Raw genomic sequence first — 14,536 nt, 5'->3', positions numbered from 1 at the left:
AATGCATCTCTCTTGTCTTGCTTTTTAGTATTTTTAAAGGTAAGTACCATGTTTTCCCTCTTTAAGTCCTTTGAACTCTTACTTGTGTGAGTTCATAAAAAACTGTGAAATAGTTCAGAATTTTATCAGGTCCCACACACCTTGAAAATACTGACTTGAATGTATCTAATTTATCTAAATATTTTTAACCAGTTTTCCCCTATTCTGACCTGTGCTAATATTATTTGTGTTAAGCATCTGGTCACAATTAGATTTCTTAGTGAAGACTGAAACAAAATAGATATTCAAGAAGTCAGCCTTCTTTGTTTCATTTGTTATTTGCTGTCCATCCCCATTAAATAATTAACCTAATTTTTTCTTCAAATTTTTTTTACTTCTAATATATTTCTTATTTTTACTGCGTTTTAAGTCAGTTGTTAGCTGTAACATATATTGTGCCTTAGCCTTTCTGATTCTGCCACTACATACGTGTGCCACTCTTTTATACTCATCCTTAGCAATTTGTCCTTGATCCCACTTTTTGTAGGATTCCTTTTTAATTCCCAGGTTATGAGGGAGCCATATTGGTCTCTTACTAAAATCTAAACTTTATTTTCTAAAAAAGTAAGTATTTAGCTCTTTTGATTGCTTACAGTGTCTTGAAAATGTGAACCAGGTATAACTGAAGCAAATTTGTATTTACAGAATCTGAAATAACTTTTAGGGATGTGAACCATCCCATTTATTTCAGTGGGTGCTAACTGAAATGCTCAATAAAATAATGTTTATTTTCTCTTTGATACAGAGTGAAATTTGATACTTTTGGCTTCATTTACACAAATTTTGTACTAGTATAACTATTTTAGTTAGCTGGTCAAATATTGGAATAAATTGCCAAGGGAGGTGGTGGAATCTCCCTCTCTGGAGATATTTAAGAACAGGTTAGATAGACATCTGTCAGGGATGGTGTAGACGGAGCTTGGTCCTGCCTTGAGGGCAGGGGGCTGGACTCGATGACCTCTTGAGGTCCCTTCCAGTCCTATTATTCTATGATTCTATGATTCAGAGGGGTAGCCGAGTTAGACTGTAACTGGAAAAACTCAAAAAACAATGAATAGTCTAGTAGCACCTTAAAGACTAACAAAACATGTAGATGGTATCATGAGTTTTTGTGGGCAAAACCCAATTCTTCAGATGACTGGAGTATTAAAAGTCCAGATCCAAGGATAAATAAGGGGAGTGGGGGAGGGGAGGGAAAAGAGAAAAAAGACAGTGAGTAGATTGTTTAAGTTATAAGAGGCTGCTAAGAACAATTAGCAGCTCCATTGTTTGTTTGGTTGGTTGAGTCATTAGGATGTGGAAGGTAGTGTGCGAGCCAGCCGATGTGTCTGTTCATTCCATTCTGATAAGAATTAAACTTGTAAATAAAGTTCCAAGGCTTCCCTGTATATTTGGTTTGTGGAATTGGCCTGAAACAACACAATGACTTTGAGATCCATTAGGGAGTGCCCAGGCAGGTTAAAGTGTTCTCCAACAGGTTTCTGTGTGCTGTCTTTTTGGATATCTGATTTGTGTCCATTAATTCTTTCTCATAGAGACACAAGCCTTGGGGGAAAGGCCAATTCTTGCTTACAGACAACCCCCTAACCTCAAATTCTTTCTTTAACCAAAAAAGCTATACTAATGTAAAATACCTTCATGTCGACATAACTGTCCATACTAGGGATGTTGTACCGCTTTAACTATATCAGTATAGTAAAAATGGTACAACTTTTGTGTATAGAGAAGCCACAAGAAAGAAAAGGAAGGATTGAACTATAAAGATTGGCATGATCTGTTGTGAGTGACAGCTCTTCAGTACCATGAATGAGTGAGTAGTAACATCACTTTCTCCAACTACTTTGCCTTAACCCAAAGAGCCTATCATTGCCCAGTGGAGCAGATGAGACCCCCTCTAAGAGGAGCCATGGTCATGAAGCTCAGTGGAACATATGAGTCTCATCAAGAGAAAGCTCAATAAAAACAGCCCAGCAGAGCAGGCAGACTCCCATGAGGGAAAGCCAAGTGTAAAGGGTGCAGGGAGCATTCTTGACCATATTTGGAACACCTGCATAATTTATTGTGAGTGGCATCTTATATGAATTGATATTATTTTGTGGCATAATTTAGAAGAGCATCATTCCTATATCTCTCCTCCCCCCATTAACCCTGATCACAGTGGGTATCCACTGTGGGTAGTTTTATGAAAGACAACTTTTTTGAATTTTGTAATAAGTATCTAGTTTATGGTAACAGGCACCCTGTTAATAAATAGTGAATACAGCTCCATTATTTCTTGTTTCTGTACCTTAGTCCATTGCCACAATATTCTTCCAGTTGGAACTAATTTCTTTACCATGTCACATATTTCAGGGTTGAAATTTCTGCATGAATGAAAGTATCCAGAGCCAATTATTCCTGAAAAATAAGATGTAATGTGTAATTTTAGAATGATTGCAAAATATAATTCATTCTTTCCTAATAAATAAAGTTTATTTACTTTACAGTAGCTAAGGTTCTTTGAGATACACTGTCTACATAGATTACCCTTCTGGTGCACAGTCCCCTCTCCTCTATGCATGTAAGATTGGGATTTTTTTTTTTTTGGCCAGCTGTCCTTTGAGGCTCTTCCTGTGCCCTAGATGTCCTTGCATACACACACACCCCAGAGGGACATAAAGAGTGGAATAGGCCTAACTAACTTTCAGTTCCTTTACTTTTCGGTTCCTTTTCCTTTACACCATCCATGAGGGCCTGAATCTCCTCTACCCTTTAGCTATGTCTACACTACAAGTTTTCTCTGCAAAAATATGCTAATGAGGGGCTAATTTGCGTGAGTCATTATCTCATTTGCATATTTTCTGCCGATCCATTTTTGTGTTGGGGTTTTTGCACAAAAACAAGCAGTGTGGACATTTTCTTTTTCACAAAACCCCCTTTTCCCTCAAGATCCTTATGCCCCAAAAAAGGAGATATACCGATCTTGTGGAAAAAGGGGGTTTTGCTCAAAAAGAAAATGTCCACATTCCCTGGTTTTGCGAAAAAAAACCCAGCACAAAAACGGATTGGCAGAAAATATACAAATAAGATCACAACTCATGCAAATGAGTCCATCATTAGCATATTTTTGTTGTGAAAATTCGTAGTGTAGACATAGCCTTTGAGTGGATGTTACAGATACAAAAGTCCATTTCCATGGATAGATGGGATAGATAGCAATTTGCTAGGGACTCTAAAGGAAGTCATATTAATTCTGCCAAAACTAAATTAAGGTTTCCCTGAGGTGAAGGCTCCTGGACTTCAGAAAATACATGAATAAAGCCCTTGAGAAATTTTGCGATTGTAGGGTAGTAAAATATGGAACAGGACAGTGACTGGGTATTGTTGCTAAATGTACACTCATGGAGCTGATGGAAATACCTAAATGCTTTATTGATAGCAGACAGCCCAAAATAGTACATATTGGAGCTTCTACAGGAGATAAGTGACATTACAGGACTGAAAGAGAGAATCTCTTCTATTTGGCTGCAAACTGCCTGCTGAGCTGGTCTTTTAGGACACTCTGCAAGCCTGGTAGTGCAGATGTTCTTGTGTGATTCTGACCCTTAGATCCAAGCCTACTGTTCACTTGAATTATGTGGGATTTGTTGGGAGATGAAGGAAACGAAAATCATGACTGTTTGCAAGTCTGTTTTCAATAAACGGATTTTGAAAAGTATAATGTAGAGGCCTGCTTCCTAACATGCAATTATCATTTTTGTAATTCTAAATTCTATTCTGTGATCTCAAGTTCATTCTGAATCCTACTCAAAGGACACACCGATGGAAGTCAGCAAGGCGGAAGGAAGCAGTTGCTCCAGGAGCTGGCTATTCAAAAGGGCCCAGAGCTCACGGTTACACTGCACTGCAGCAGCAGCAACAGCTCAAGTCCTGGGCCCTTTAAATCACTGCTAGAGCACTTGGTGGTACGCTCCAGGTGACACTGAATAGGTGTGGTAGGGGGCAGTGCAGTGCAGTTTGGGCAGTGCTGAGGGCTGGCTGTCACAACCCCATCCTTTCTGCCCTTCCAGCATTGTGAAGCTGGCCTCCCACCCCCACTTTGCCAAAGGACCCAACAATCCTGTCGGCCCCCCTGCAACCAGGTCATACCTGCCAATACCAGACAGTTATTAATAGATATAGACTCTCTAACTCATCTGAACACATTTGACTGGGAGAGGAATTGAAAGGAACTGAGTGCAAAAAAACCATACATTGTGCTAAAAGAAATAAAGGCATTGCTCAATTTAAAAATGATATGCTCAGATGTAAACTGAATTATGAGTTAGTGAATTGAAAACTTTAACATATACCACTGGTTGAGAAAGGAAAGGTTACTCACCAGGTGCAGTAACTGTAGTTCTTCAAGATGGTTGTCCCTGTGGGTGCTCCACCTTAGGTGTGCCAGCGCCACTACGTTCATGGTTGGCAGACTTCTAGTAGCAGTACCCTGTGATTGGCTGTGTGCGTGGAGCACTGGCATGTGACAGTTGGAATATTCATTTTGCGCACACAGCCAACCATCTCCTCAATTCTTCTCTGAACTGGAAGCATATAAATCTGAAGTCAAGGGGAGGAGGGTGGGTGGTGGAGCACCCATGGGGACAACCATCTCGAAGAAGTTACGCACCTGGTGAGTAACCTTCCCTTCTGCTTCGAGGAGTGTCCCCGTGGTGACTATTAAGGTGACCTTAGGTGACTATTAAGCAGTGTTCGTGCTTGGTGGAGGGTGCTTCGGCATTTTTGACTCGGTGACTGTGAGAACAGTTCTGCCAAAGCGTGTGTCGGTGTCTACAAATGATTGTATTGTGTAATGTTGTGTGACTGTGTGAATTGAACCCCACGTGGCAGCTTTACAGATGTCTTTGGTTGGGATTCCCCCGAGGAAGGTTGTTGTCATTGCCATAGCTCTTGTGGAGTGAGCCCTTATGGTCATAGGAGGTGCTCTGTTGAATATGTTGTAGGCTAGGTGTATGCAGTTCGATATCCACTTAGAAAGCCTTTGTTTGGATATGGGCAAGCCTTTTGACCTTTCAGTGGATAAGACAAATAGTCTTGGTGATTTCCGGAAGGGTTCCGTTCGCGGAAGGTAGAAAGCGATTGCCCTGCAGACTTCTAAGGTATGTAATGTCTTTTCTCTGCCATCTTTATGCGGCTTCAGGAAGAAGACAGGCAGGTATATTGGCTTGATACAGTGAAAGGAGCTAATTACTCCCAGAATGAATTTGGGGTAAGTTCTAAGTACCACCTCATCCTTATGAAAGATTATGTAAGGTGGTTGTGTCGTAAGTGCTCCTATTTCCCCGCCTCTCCTTGCTGATGTAATTGCCACCAGAAAGGCTACCTTCATTGATAGGTGCAGTAATGAGCATATAGCTAGTGGTTCAAATGGTTTGCCCATGAGAACCCTTAAGATGAGGTTGAGGTCCCATGCTGGTAATGGGTCCCGTTGCTGTGGGAACATGTTTCGTAGATCCCGTAGGATCCTTTTGGTGAATGGATAAATGCCGAGTAGCCGTCTATTTGGGGCTGCAGTACTGCTATTGCAGCAAGGTGTACTGTAATTGAGCTTATTGAAAGACCCATTGTGCGTAGTTCTAACAGGTAAGTGAGTATTTCTGCCACTCCTGATCTTGTTGGAGTACAGTTGTGTCTGAGGCATCATATGTTGAATCTGTGCCATTTCTGACTGTATGTTTTCCTTGTTGCAGGTCTATGGCTGTTAATTAGGATTCGCTGCACCTCTTGTAGATAGTCAACCTCTGAAGGCATCAGCCAATCGCCATCCATGCATGGAGGTGGAAGTGGTGGAAATGAATACATCAGAGGTGCTTCCCATTTTATACTGAATGCATCTCCCATGGATTGGTGTCCTATGCCTGCTTTTGAGCAGTAGCCTGGACACTTCTTGTTTTTGCTGGTGGCAAATAGGTCTATTGAGGGAAACCCCCATTTGTTGAATAAGTGGTTTATCATTTTGGGGTTGATTTCCCATTCATGTTTATGGAGAAATCCCTACTGAGACTGTCTGTTATGTTGTCCTTGCCTGGAAGGTAGGTGGCTATAAGTGTTATGTTTCTGGAGATACATCATTCCCATAGCCTCACTGCTTCCTGGCACAGTTTGTAGGATCACGCTCCCCCCGGCGATTGATGTAGTACATCGTCATGGTATTGTCTATTAACACTTGTACTGTTTTGTTCTGTATTATAGATTGGAAATGGAACATGAGTTCCAACACATTTATGTGGTTGTTGGACTCATCTCTGCGCCATTGATCCTGCACTACATTTTCATCCAGGTGAGCTCTCCATCTTATTAGCAATGTGTCCATTGTAATTGTAATAGTTGCAGGTGGGCATTGAAATGGTACCCCCTTGCAAACATTGAGGTGATTATTCCAACATGTTAGTGTGGATTTTATGCTGTTTGGCATCACTAAGCACCTGTTTATGTGATGTATATATGGTCTGTACACTATTCTCAGCTAGGCCTGCATTGATCTCATGTGCAGCCGTGCATACGTTACCACGAATGTGGCGGCTGCCATGTGCCCCAGTAACTGTAGGCATTGATTTGCTGTTATGTATGGGCTGGCCTATATGAATGATACTAAGTCCTTGATGGCCGTGAATCTGTGCTGTGGTAGTAACACTACTGCTTTGGTGCAGTCCAGGTGTGCGCCTATAAAGTCTATAGTTTGGGTTGGTGTCAGAATGCAATTCTCTAGATTGATTTGTAGGCCCAGAGTGTTGAATAATGTTCTTGTGGTGGCCACTGCTTGCTGTGTGTTCTCCTTCATGGATCCCTTCATTAGGCAATCGTATAAGTATGGGAAAATGGTTACACCCATTTTTCTGAGGTGTGCCGCTGCTATGGCCAGGACGTTTGAGAAGACTCTCAATGCTGTCGAGAGACTGAATGGTAGCACTTTGTATTGAAAGTGCCTGGCTCCTACAGTGAATCTCAGGAATCATCTATGTGATGGATGTATTGCGATGTGAAAGTACACATCTCTGAGGTTGAGGGTGGATAGCCAGTCCCCTTTATCCAAGGCTGGGATGATTGTGGCTAAGGCTGTCATTTTGAATCACTGGTAGCGAACAAATCGATTCAATTTTTGTTGATTTAATATTGGTCTCCATCCCCCTGATTTCTTGGTGGTCAAGAAGGAATGGGAGTAGAACCCCTATCCCTGTGTTTTTGTGGGACCTCTTCTACGGCCCCCAATTGTAGAAGGTGTTGTGCTTCTTGTGCGAGCACCATCTTGTGAGAGGGGTCCCTGAAGAGGGAGGAGTAGAGGGATTGGTGATGTGGTATGGAAGTAAAAGGGATGCAGTAACCCGTCTTGATGATCTCCAATACCCATTTGTCTGTGGTGATGTTCTGCCATACTGGATAGAATTTAACTAGTCTGCTGCCAAATGGTATATAGTGTTCATAATGCTGCCTTGGAAAACCAAGAGCTGTCCAACCCTTGACCAAACTTTTAAAATGCTTGACAGACTGTTGAAGTTTGCTGCGTGGTTGCCTGTTTGGAGGCCTGCCTGCACCTACCCTGTCTGGGCCTTCATATATTGTCATAATGTCTCATTTTCTGGTTATAGTGGGCTGGTCTATACCGTTGTTTAAATGGTCTTCCTTGCTTCTTTTTGTTTGCAGGTACTTGTATGCCTAGTGTTCTCAGCATGGCCCTTACGTCCTTAAATGTGTGGAGAGAAGTGTTGGTGGACTCTGCAAACAACTTTGTTCTCTCAAACGGCAGGTCTTCCACTGTGGACTGGATATCTTTCGGGAAGCCTGACAGCTGTAGCCATGACGATCTTCTCATAACAACTGCGGATGCTAAGGACCTTGCAGCCGTGTCTGCTGTATCCAGTGCTGCCTGTAGGGCTGTTCTAGCAATTAATGCCCCTCTTTCATGTTTGCACTGTCTTGCTCCTTTTTATTGTCAGGAATCTGATTAATAAAGGTTGACAATTGATCAAATACATGGTGTGTGTATTTAGCAAGAAGCGCCACATAATTCACAGTCCTGATCTGGAGACTTGCAGACAAGTAGGCCTTTCTGCCCAGTGTGTCCAGACACTTTTCTTTGTCCTATGTGGGTGTGCGGTTAGTCTGTTGCTTGCCTCTTTCATTAGCAGCCTCTACCATTAAGGAGTTTGGTAGAAGGCGTGAGAATAAAAATTCTGCGTTTTTTGAAGCTACATAATATTTTCTATCAGCTCGTTTCCCAGTTGGGGTGAATGTTGCTGGAGTCTGCCACAGAGCCTTGGCTGGGTCCATCAGTGCTTCATTCATAGGGACAGCCAGTTTGTTCTGTAACGGAGCATGGAGGATGTTTGTAAGTTTGTGCTGGATCTCAGGCATATCTTCAAGTGGAATGTCCAGTGCAACTGCAACCCTCCTAAAGAGCTCTTGGAAGGACCTGAAATCATCCCCATGGCATTTGGTGGGGGCATGATTGTGTCTTCAGTTGTTGAGGAAGTAAGATGCTTGTTAGATATTGAGTCTAACGTTGTTTCCACCTCTGTGACCTTCATTTCCCCTTCCTACTCTGACGAGGTAAATTGTTCAAAAGGGTTTTCGGGGGGCTCTTATGTCTGGCCCCCTTGACGCATCTGGTGTTGTAGGATTCTGTAGACTGCCCACGGGTCCCAGAAAGGGCAGCTGGGTGACATGGGCGGTAGAAGCCACTGTGTTTGCTGCCACTGGTGGCCCTGGTATGGTTTAGGGGACAATGTACTTAAGAGGTTGTTGTACAGCGAGTCTTCTTCATTCCCTTCCTCACTTAATAGCAAGCACGTTGACTGTGATGCTGGTGAGAATCCTAATCTGGAGGAACTCCGGTTTCCCCAGGAGAAAGTAGTGGCATTCCCGGTACCGATGTCACTGCCAGGTCTGCTGTGGTAGTAAACTGAGGCAGACAAGGTGAGGGGAGCATTAAGTTGTTCTGCATTATGAATGGAGCTTGTGAGTGTATAGGTATTGTGGCCGGTGCCCTATGGCTCTTTTCTGCTTTAGTGCTATTATGTGGTACCGCCCCTTTAAGCTCTTGTGCTGCTAAGCTGGGAGCTGGCACCAATCAAGCTCTCTCTGGTGCCATTGCTATTGTTCCTGCTGCCAGCACTGTTCCTGAGTCCGTCAGCGCTCTTTTGTGTGCTTTCAGAGGCACTGCAGGTATAGCAGCTGGCTCTGCATTGTCACCCTTGGCATGGCCATTAGGGGGGTCAGCACTGGCTTGCAGCTCTTCTGCTCGTGCTCCGCAGGAGTTTTGGGGATGGGGGAGGTCATGCCTTCTCACTTGGGTCCTGGCTTTTTTGAGTGTTGGTCCCCTTCCCCACTTGCTTCTAATTCGCCTTAATGTTGGTAGGCATGGAGGCAGGCTTGCTGTGTTTCCTTGGTGGTGATTCTGATGCCACCAAGAAGTGGAACCTCTTTCTGGGTGTCAGCCCTGTCCTGTTTTCTGGGGCTTGAGTGGTAGTCTAGCCCCCTATCTTGGGCACCCTCAGGTGATCTCCTTGGGGATGATGCCCTCTCAGTTGTTGGTCTGGAGTCTGACTCCATTTGCATCAATTTTAACTGCAGCTGTCTGGATTTCCAGACTCTGTCAATTTGAGGCAGTACTTACACTGCTGCGTATTATGACTCTGTCCTAGGCAGCAGACACAATGTGAGTGTCCCTCAGCAAGGGATACAGATAGCCTGCAGGATTCACACTTTTTAAAACCTGAGGCACCAGGCATGTCCTGGTAAAATTCTTCTGTGAGCCAGTCTCTTGTGAGGGATCGCTTGTGTGTCGGCTCTTAAGCCACGGCTTCTGTGAAGCCCCTGAGAGATTCTTTGTCTTCTCTCTCTCTCTCTCTCTCTCTCTCTCTCTCTCTTTTTTAAGATAGAGAAAGCTAATCTAACCTATTTACAGCTCGACTTAACCTAACTACAAACGTCTAACAGGAATTTAAGGCTGAGGTGAATGAGGGCAACTGCTCTTCTGTGACTGAAGCTGGTGGCGATCAAAGAAGAACTGAGGAGGTGGTTAGCTGTGTGTGCAAGATGAACATTCCAACTGTCACATCCCAGAGCTCCACATGCACAGACAAGCACAGGGCACTGCTACTAGAAGTCTGCTGACCATGGGTGCAGAGGCACTGGTACACCTAAGGTGGAGCACCCACAGGGACATTCCTTAAAGAAGAACACTGGTTTAAAATATCAAAGACTAGATTGCATCTATAATCCTACTCAGCTCTGCATAGATGGCTATGTGGAACACCAGCAAAAACTTAATTCCTTGTGTTACTGCTCACACAGTGGGTAATCATAATCTGCATCATTCTGTGCACAGGAAGCTAAAATACCTGTAGTAAGCAGCACCAGTGTAGGAAGAGGAGATTACTCACCTGGACAGTAACTGACATTCTTTGAGATGAGTGTCCCCATGGGTGCTCCACAATAGGTTGGTGCACCACCACCGCACATTCAATCAGAGATTTCAGAGCACTTTCCCCGAGGCCACACATGCATGTGACTGCAGCTGCATGCTTCAAGGTTGCAGGCATCGCACATGTGCAAGCCCCCTTCAGTTCCTTCTCTACCCAGAACGGTCCTGTTAAGAAGGCCAGGATTCGAAAGTAGCGGAGAGGAAGGGTGGGTAGTGGAAAACCCACGGGGACACTCAACTTGAAGAATGTCAGTTACTGCACAAGTGAGTAACATCTTCTAGAGACAGAGATGTCCCCATGGGTGCTCCACATTGGGTGACTACAAAGGTATTCCGGATTAAGGAGGTAGGGGACTTCGGATCTGGCAAGAATGCAGTGGAGAAGATTGATTTGGCAAATTTTAGGTTGGAGAGAGCTCTTTGTGTAAACGCAAAGTGCTTTGGAAAGGTGTGGTGTGAAGACCATATAGCAGCTGCGCAAATGTCAGTTATGGGTACTTTGCATAGGAATGCTATTGAGGTAGACATGGCTCTAGTAGAATGTGCCTATATGTTGTAAGGAGGGACAACTTCTGATAGTGAATAACAGAGTCTAATGCAATCCAAAATCCAGTGGGAGAGTCTTTGTGATGAGATGGTCTGACCATTGCTGAGGTTCACTATAGATATGAACAGTTTCAGGAAGGACCAAAATGATCTAGTTTGTTATAGATAGAAGGAAACTGCTCTGCATAAGTCAAGGGTGTGCATTTTCATTTCCAAGGAGTTGGCGTGCAGTCTGGGAAAGAAGGTAGGAAGGTGTACCATCTAATTGAGGAAGAAGGATGACCATATGTTGGGGAAGATATTTAAATCCCTGCCTCATTTTAAATGTCTGCCACCCGAGGGATACAGCCTAGACATGCCCTGGGTGCCTGAAGGCCTTTTAAAAACCTCTTAGTGAGTGGATGTGCAAATATCGATGAGACATCTATCGTAAGGTGAAAGGTAGTTATAGCAACAAGGTTCACCTTGATGCAACTCATAACAAGGTCCACTTGTTTAAGGTGTAGTAGGTAATCAAGGATGACAGGTAAGAAGAGTGTTGAGGGTATGACATAGAGATTGACGCACCATATGGAGAATCTTTTCCATTTTTTAAAATAAGTCTGACCGGTGCTCCGTGCTCTACTGTGCAGTAGGACTCTTTGCACCTGCTGTGAACGGTTCAGTTCTAGTTCAGAGAACCATCAAGGAACCAAGCTTTCAGAGTAAAAAGAAACTCAGGTATGTCTACAGTACAACACTAATTCGAATTAGTGCATCTAGACCTAAAAACTACTTCGAATTAGCATTTTGCATCAGGAAGGGGGAGTCTACCCCTTTAAAGGCCCTGGGGCTGGGGGAGAGGAGAGGCGTTTTCCTGGTTTGGCCCAGAGTGGCCACCAGGGGAACCTGGGAAGGGCTAGCTTCCAGCTAATTCGAATTAAGTGGCTACACAGCCCTTAATTTGAACTACTTAATTTGAACTAGGTGTTACTCCTCGTAGAATGAGGTTTACCTAGTTCAAATTAAGCACTCTGCTAGTTCGATTTAAATTCAAACTAGTGGTTTGTATGTATAGCCACTATTAAAGTTAATTCAAACGAACGGCTGTTAGTTCAAATTAACTTTGTAATGTAGACATACCCTCAGAGTCCTTGGGTGAAACGTAATAATTTTTGTCTGCTCTTTTACAAGTAGGTGTGGCTGATGCTGGCGTTTGCCACACCATTTTCTTTGGTTCCATTATTGCTGGGTTAATCTTTATGATGATTCCAGTTGTATTGGTGTTTCTGCTGAGGTTTCCAATGGCTCTAGTACTGCCAAGCCGGATATGGCATGGAGAGAGGCACCTGGGGGGTTAGCATGATCTGAGTGGAGAGAGTTTTCTGGAGAAAACCCCACATTAAGGTCTTTCTTGGATACGAATGAAAATCTTTCATGCAATAACATCAGTTGTGGTGGTAGCATACCAGGGGAAAGACTGATACTGAGAAAGGATGAATTGAGTGTGGATGAGACTAATAAGTCTCTATGTTGCATGTATTGTTGTGCTTGAGTTGACGGTGCCATATTCGATAGCACTGAGAGTATCTGTGGTGTTGGATTGTGCCTCAGTGCCAGGTGTTACAGCTGGTGTGGAGTTCATTTGCTGCGTCTGTACCAGATGGTGCTGTAGCTGATGAGGCAGGAAACTTAAAGCCTGATGCCTCGGAGCAGAGTTATGAGTAAGAATGTTAAAATGGGATTATCTGGCTAATCATATAGTTGATACAATTTGTATCGACTATACAATTAGTCAATAAGCACTGCTGTGCAGAACCACAGTGGAGGTAGTGCTGCCACTGGGCTCTTACTACATTTAAAATGCTGAGGTTCAGTGATCAGTGTGAGCTGGGACTGCTTAGTCCTGGCTCGCGCTGAGTCCAGCAGCCCCTGATCATGGCAGACAGTCCTGTCCACTGTGAACAGGGGCTGGTGCCGGAGCAGCATCTGTTCGCAGAGGCAAGGGCTGGTCACAGACAGGAGCTGCTGACTGATCACCCCCTGCCCACAGCCAGCCCTGGCCACTGTGAACAGGGGCGCCTTGGTGGCAACAGTCCTGTCTGAGGGGGAGGGGGAGCTTCCCGTTGTGACCACTGTGGATAGGGGCTGCTTCCCTGCAGCTTCCCCTATCCCCCTTCCCTTCCCCCGCAGCCTCTGATAGAGGCAGCGTAGGGACAGGTGGCACCCTGGACATGGAGCTCAAAGGAACTGGCTTTTAAGCCGGCTTCCCACAGCACCAGCTCCTGTCCCCCCACTTGCTGCCTCGTAGAGAGGCAGCAAGGGAGGAGGTGCTGCAAAGAGCATGGGGTAGCTATCCGGCGTGGAGAGTTTCCAGAGGGCGATAGCCACACGCTTCTGGAGGGGAATGGCGGGCCTCATGTGCATGTCCCGTCACTGCAGAGCAGGGGCGAGCCACTCACAGAGCTACTTCCTGGATACTACAGAACAATTAAATGATGGCCACAGTAACACCACCCTACACCAGAAACCTACTGAAGGCTACTCTTACCTACATGCCTGTAGCCTCCATCCAGGACACATCACATGGTCCATTGTTTACAGCCAGGCCCTAAGATACAACCAGATTTGCTCCAGTCCCACAGACAGAGACAAACACCTACAACATCTTTTTTCAGACATCTAGTCATCATCTACAGGCCCCAGATTAAACCCCTTCTGCAAATCACTGACAATCTACTACCTATCCTGGAAAACCATCCCTCACTTTCAGGCTACATCTATACAGCAGTTCTATTTTGGGATATCGGAAGTATCCCTACATAGCTATTCTGCGTCTTTGCAGTGTGCCCATTATTTTGAAATACAACAGGCTCGCTATTCCAATGTCCCTATAAACCAATTTATTTTGAAATAAGTGCTGTGTAGATAGCGTCAAATTTTGAAATAAGCTATTTTGAAATTAACTCGAAATAAGCTATGTAATTTGTATAGCTCAAATTGTGTAGCTTATTTTGATTTACAGGTAGAGTGAAGAGCACCCTCACAGACCTTGGGAGACAGGCTAATCCTCACCTACGGGACAATCTGCTAACCCAAAGCAAATTCTTTCCAGCAGCCACACATCATACCTCAGACAGATTCACCTGGGAACCTATCCCTGCAACAAGCCCTGTCGCCAGCTCAGTCCACACACCTATATTAGCAACACCATCACAGGACCTAACACATAAGCCATAGATTCAGGGGCTCATACAACTGTACATCCTCAGATATGATCTATACAATCAAGTGCCGGCAATGTCCTACTATTATGTGTATTGGCCAAACTGGATGGTCTGTATGACAAACGATAAATGGACACAAGTCAGACATCGGGGAACATTTAAATTTGCCTACGCACTCATTAATGAATTTTAAAGCAGCCATTCTTCTACAAGGAATTTCACAAGGCAATTACAGAGAGAGTGCATGCAGAATTGACCTTCATATGCAAATTTGATACTGTTT

The 14,536-nt window shown here is 44.2% G+C and overlaps 1 protein-coding gene and 1 long non-coding RNA gene across 4 annotated transcripts in view; one reads left to right on the top strand and one right to left on the bottom strand.

The window, feature by feature from the left end:
• The window catches only part of DNAH8 (dynein axonemal heavy chain 8), a 615,913-nt gene that overhangs the window by 151,443 nt on the left and 449,934 nt on the right, over positions 1 to 14,536 (bottom strand). For all 3 annotated transcript variants that reach the window (XM_075925079.1, XM_025186355.2, XM_025186358.2), the window contains one exon: positions 2,327 to 2,436. In XM_075925079.1, coding sequence (XP_075781194.1) covers positions 2,327 to 2,436 — 110 coding nt within the window. The remainder of the gene's footprint in view (positions 1 to 2,326; positions 2,437 to 14,536) is intronic.
• On the top strand, positions 3,130 to 8,014 carry LOC142828005 (uncharacterized). Its single transcript, XR_012902876.1, has 3 exons — positions 3,130 to 5,885; positions 6,271 to 6,358; positions 7,720 to 8,014. It is a non-coding gene; the product is annotated as an uncharacterized LOC142828005 (long non-coding RNA).

Source organism: Pelodiscus sinensis, chromosome 3 (genome assembly GCF_049634645.1).
Source record: "Pelodiscus sinensis isolate JC-2024 chromosome 3, ASM4963464v1, whole genome shotgun sequence".
Classification (NCBI taxonomy): Eukaryota; Metazoa; Chordata; order Testudines; family Trionychidae; genus Pelodiscus; species Pelodiscus sinensis.
This window is presented reverse-complemented; position numbering and strand designations above follow the sequence as displayed.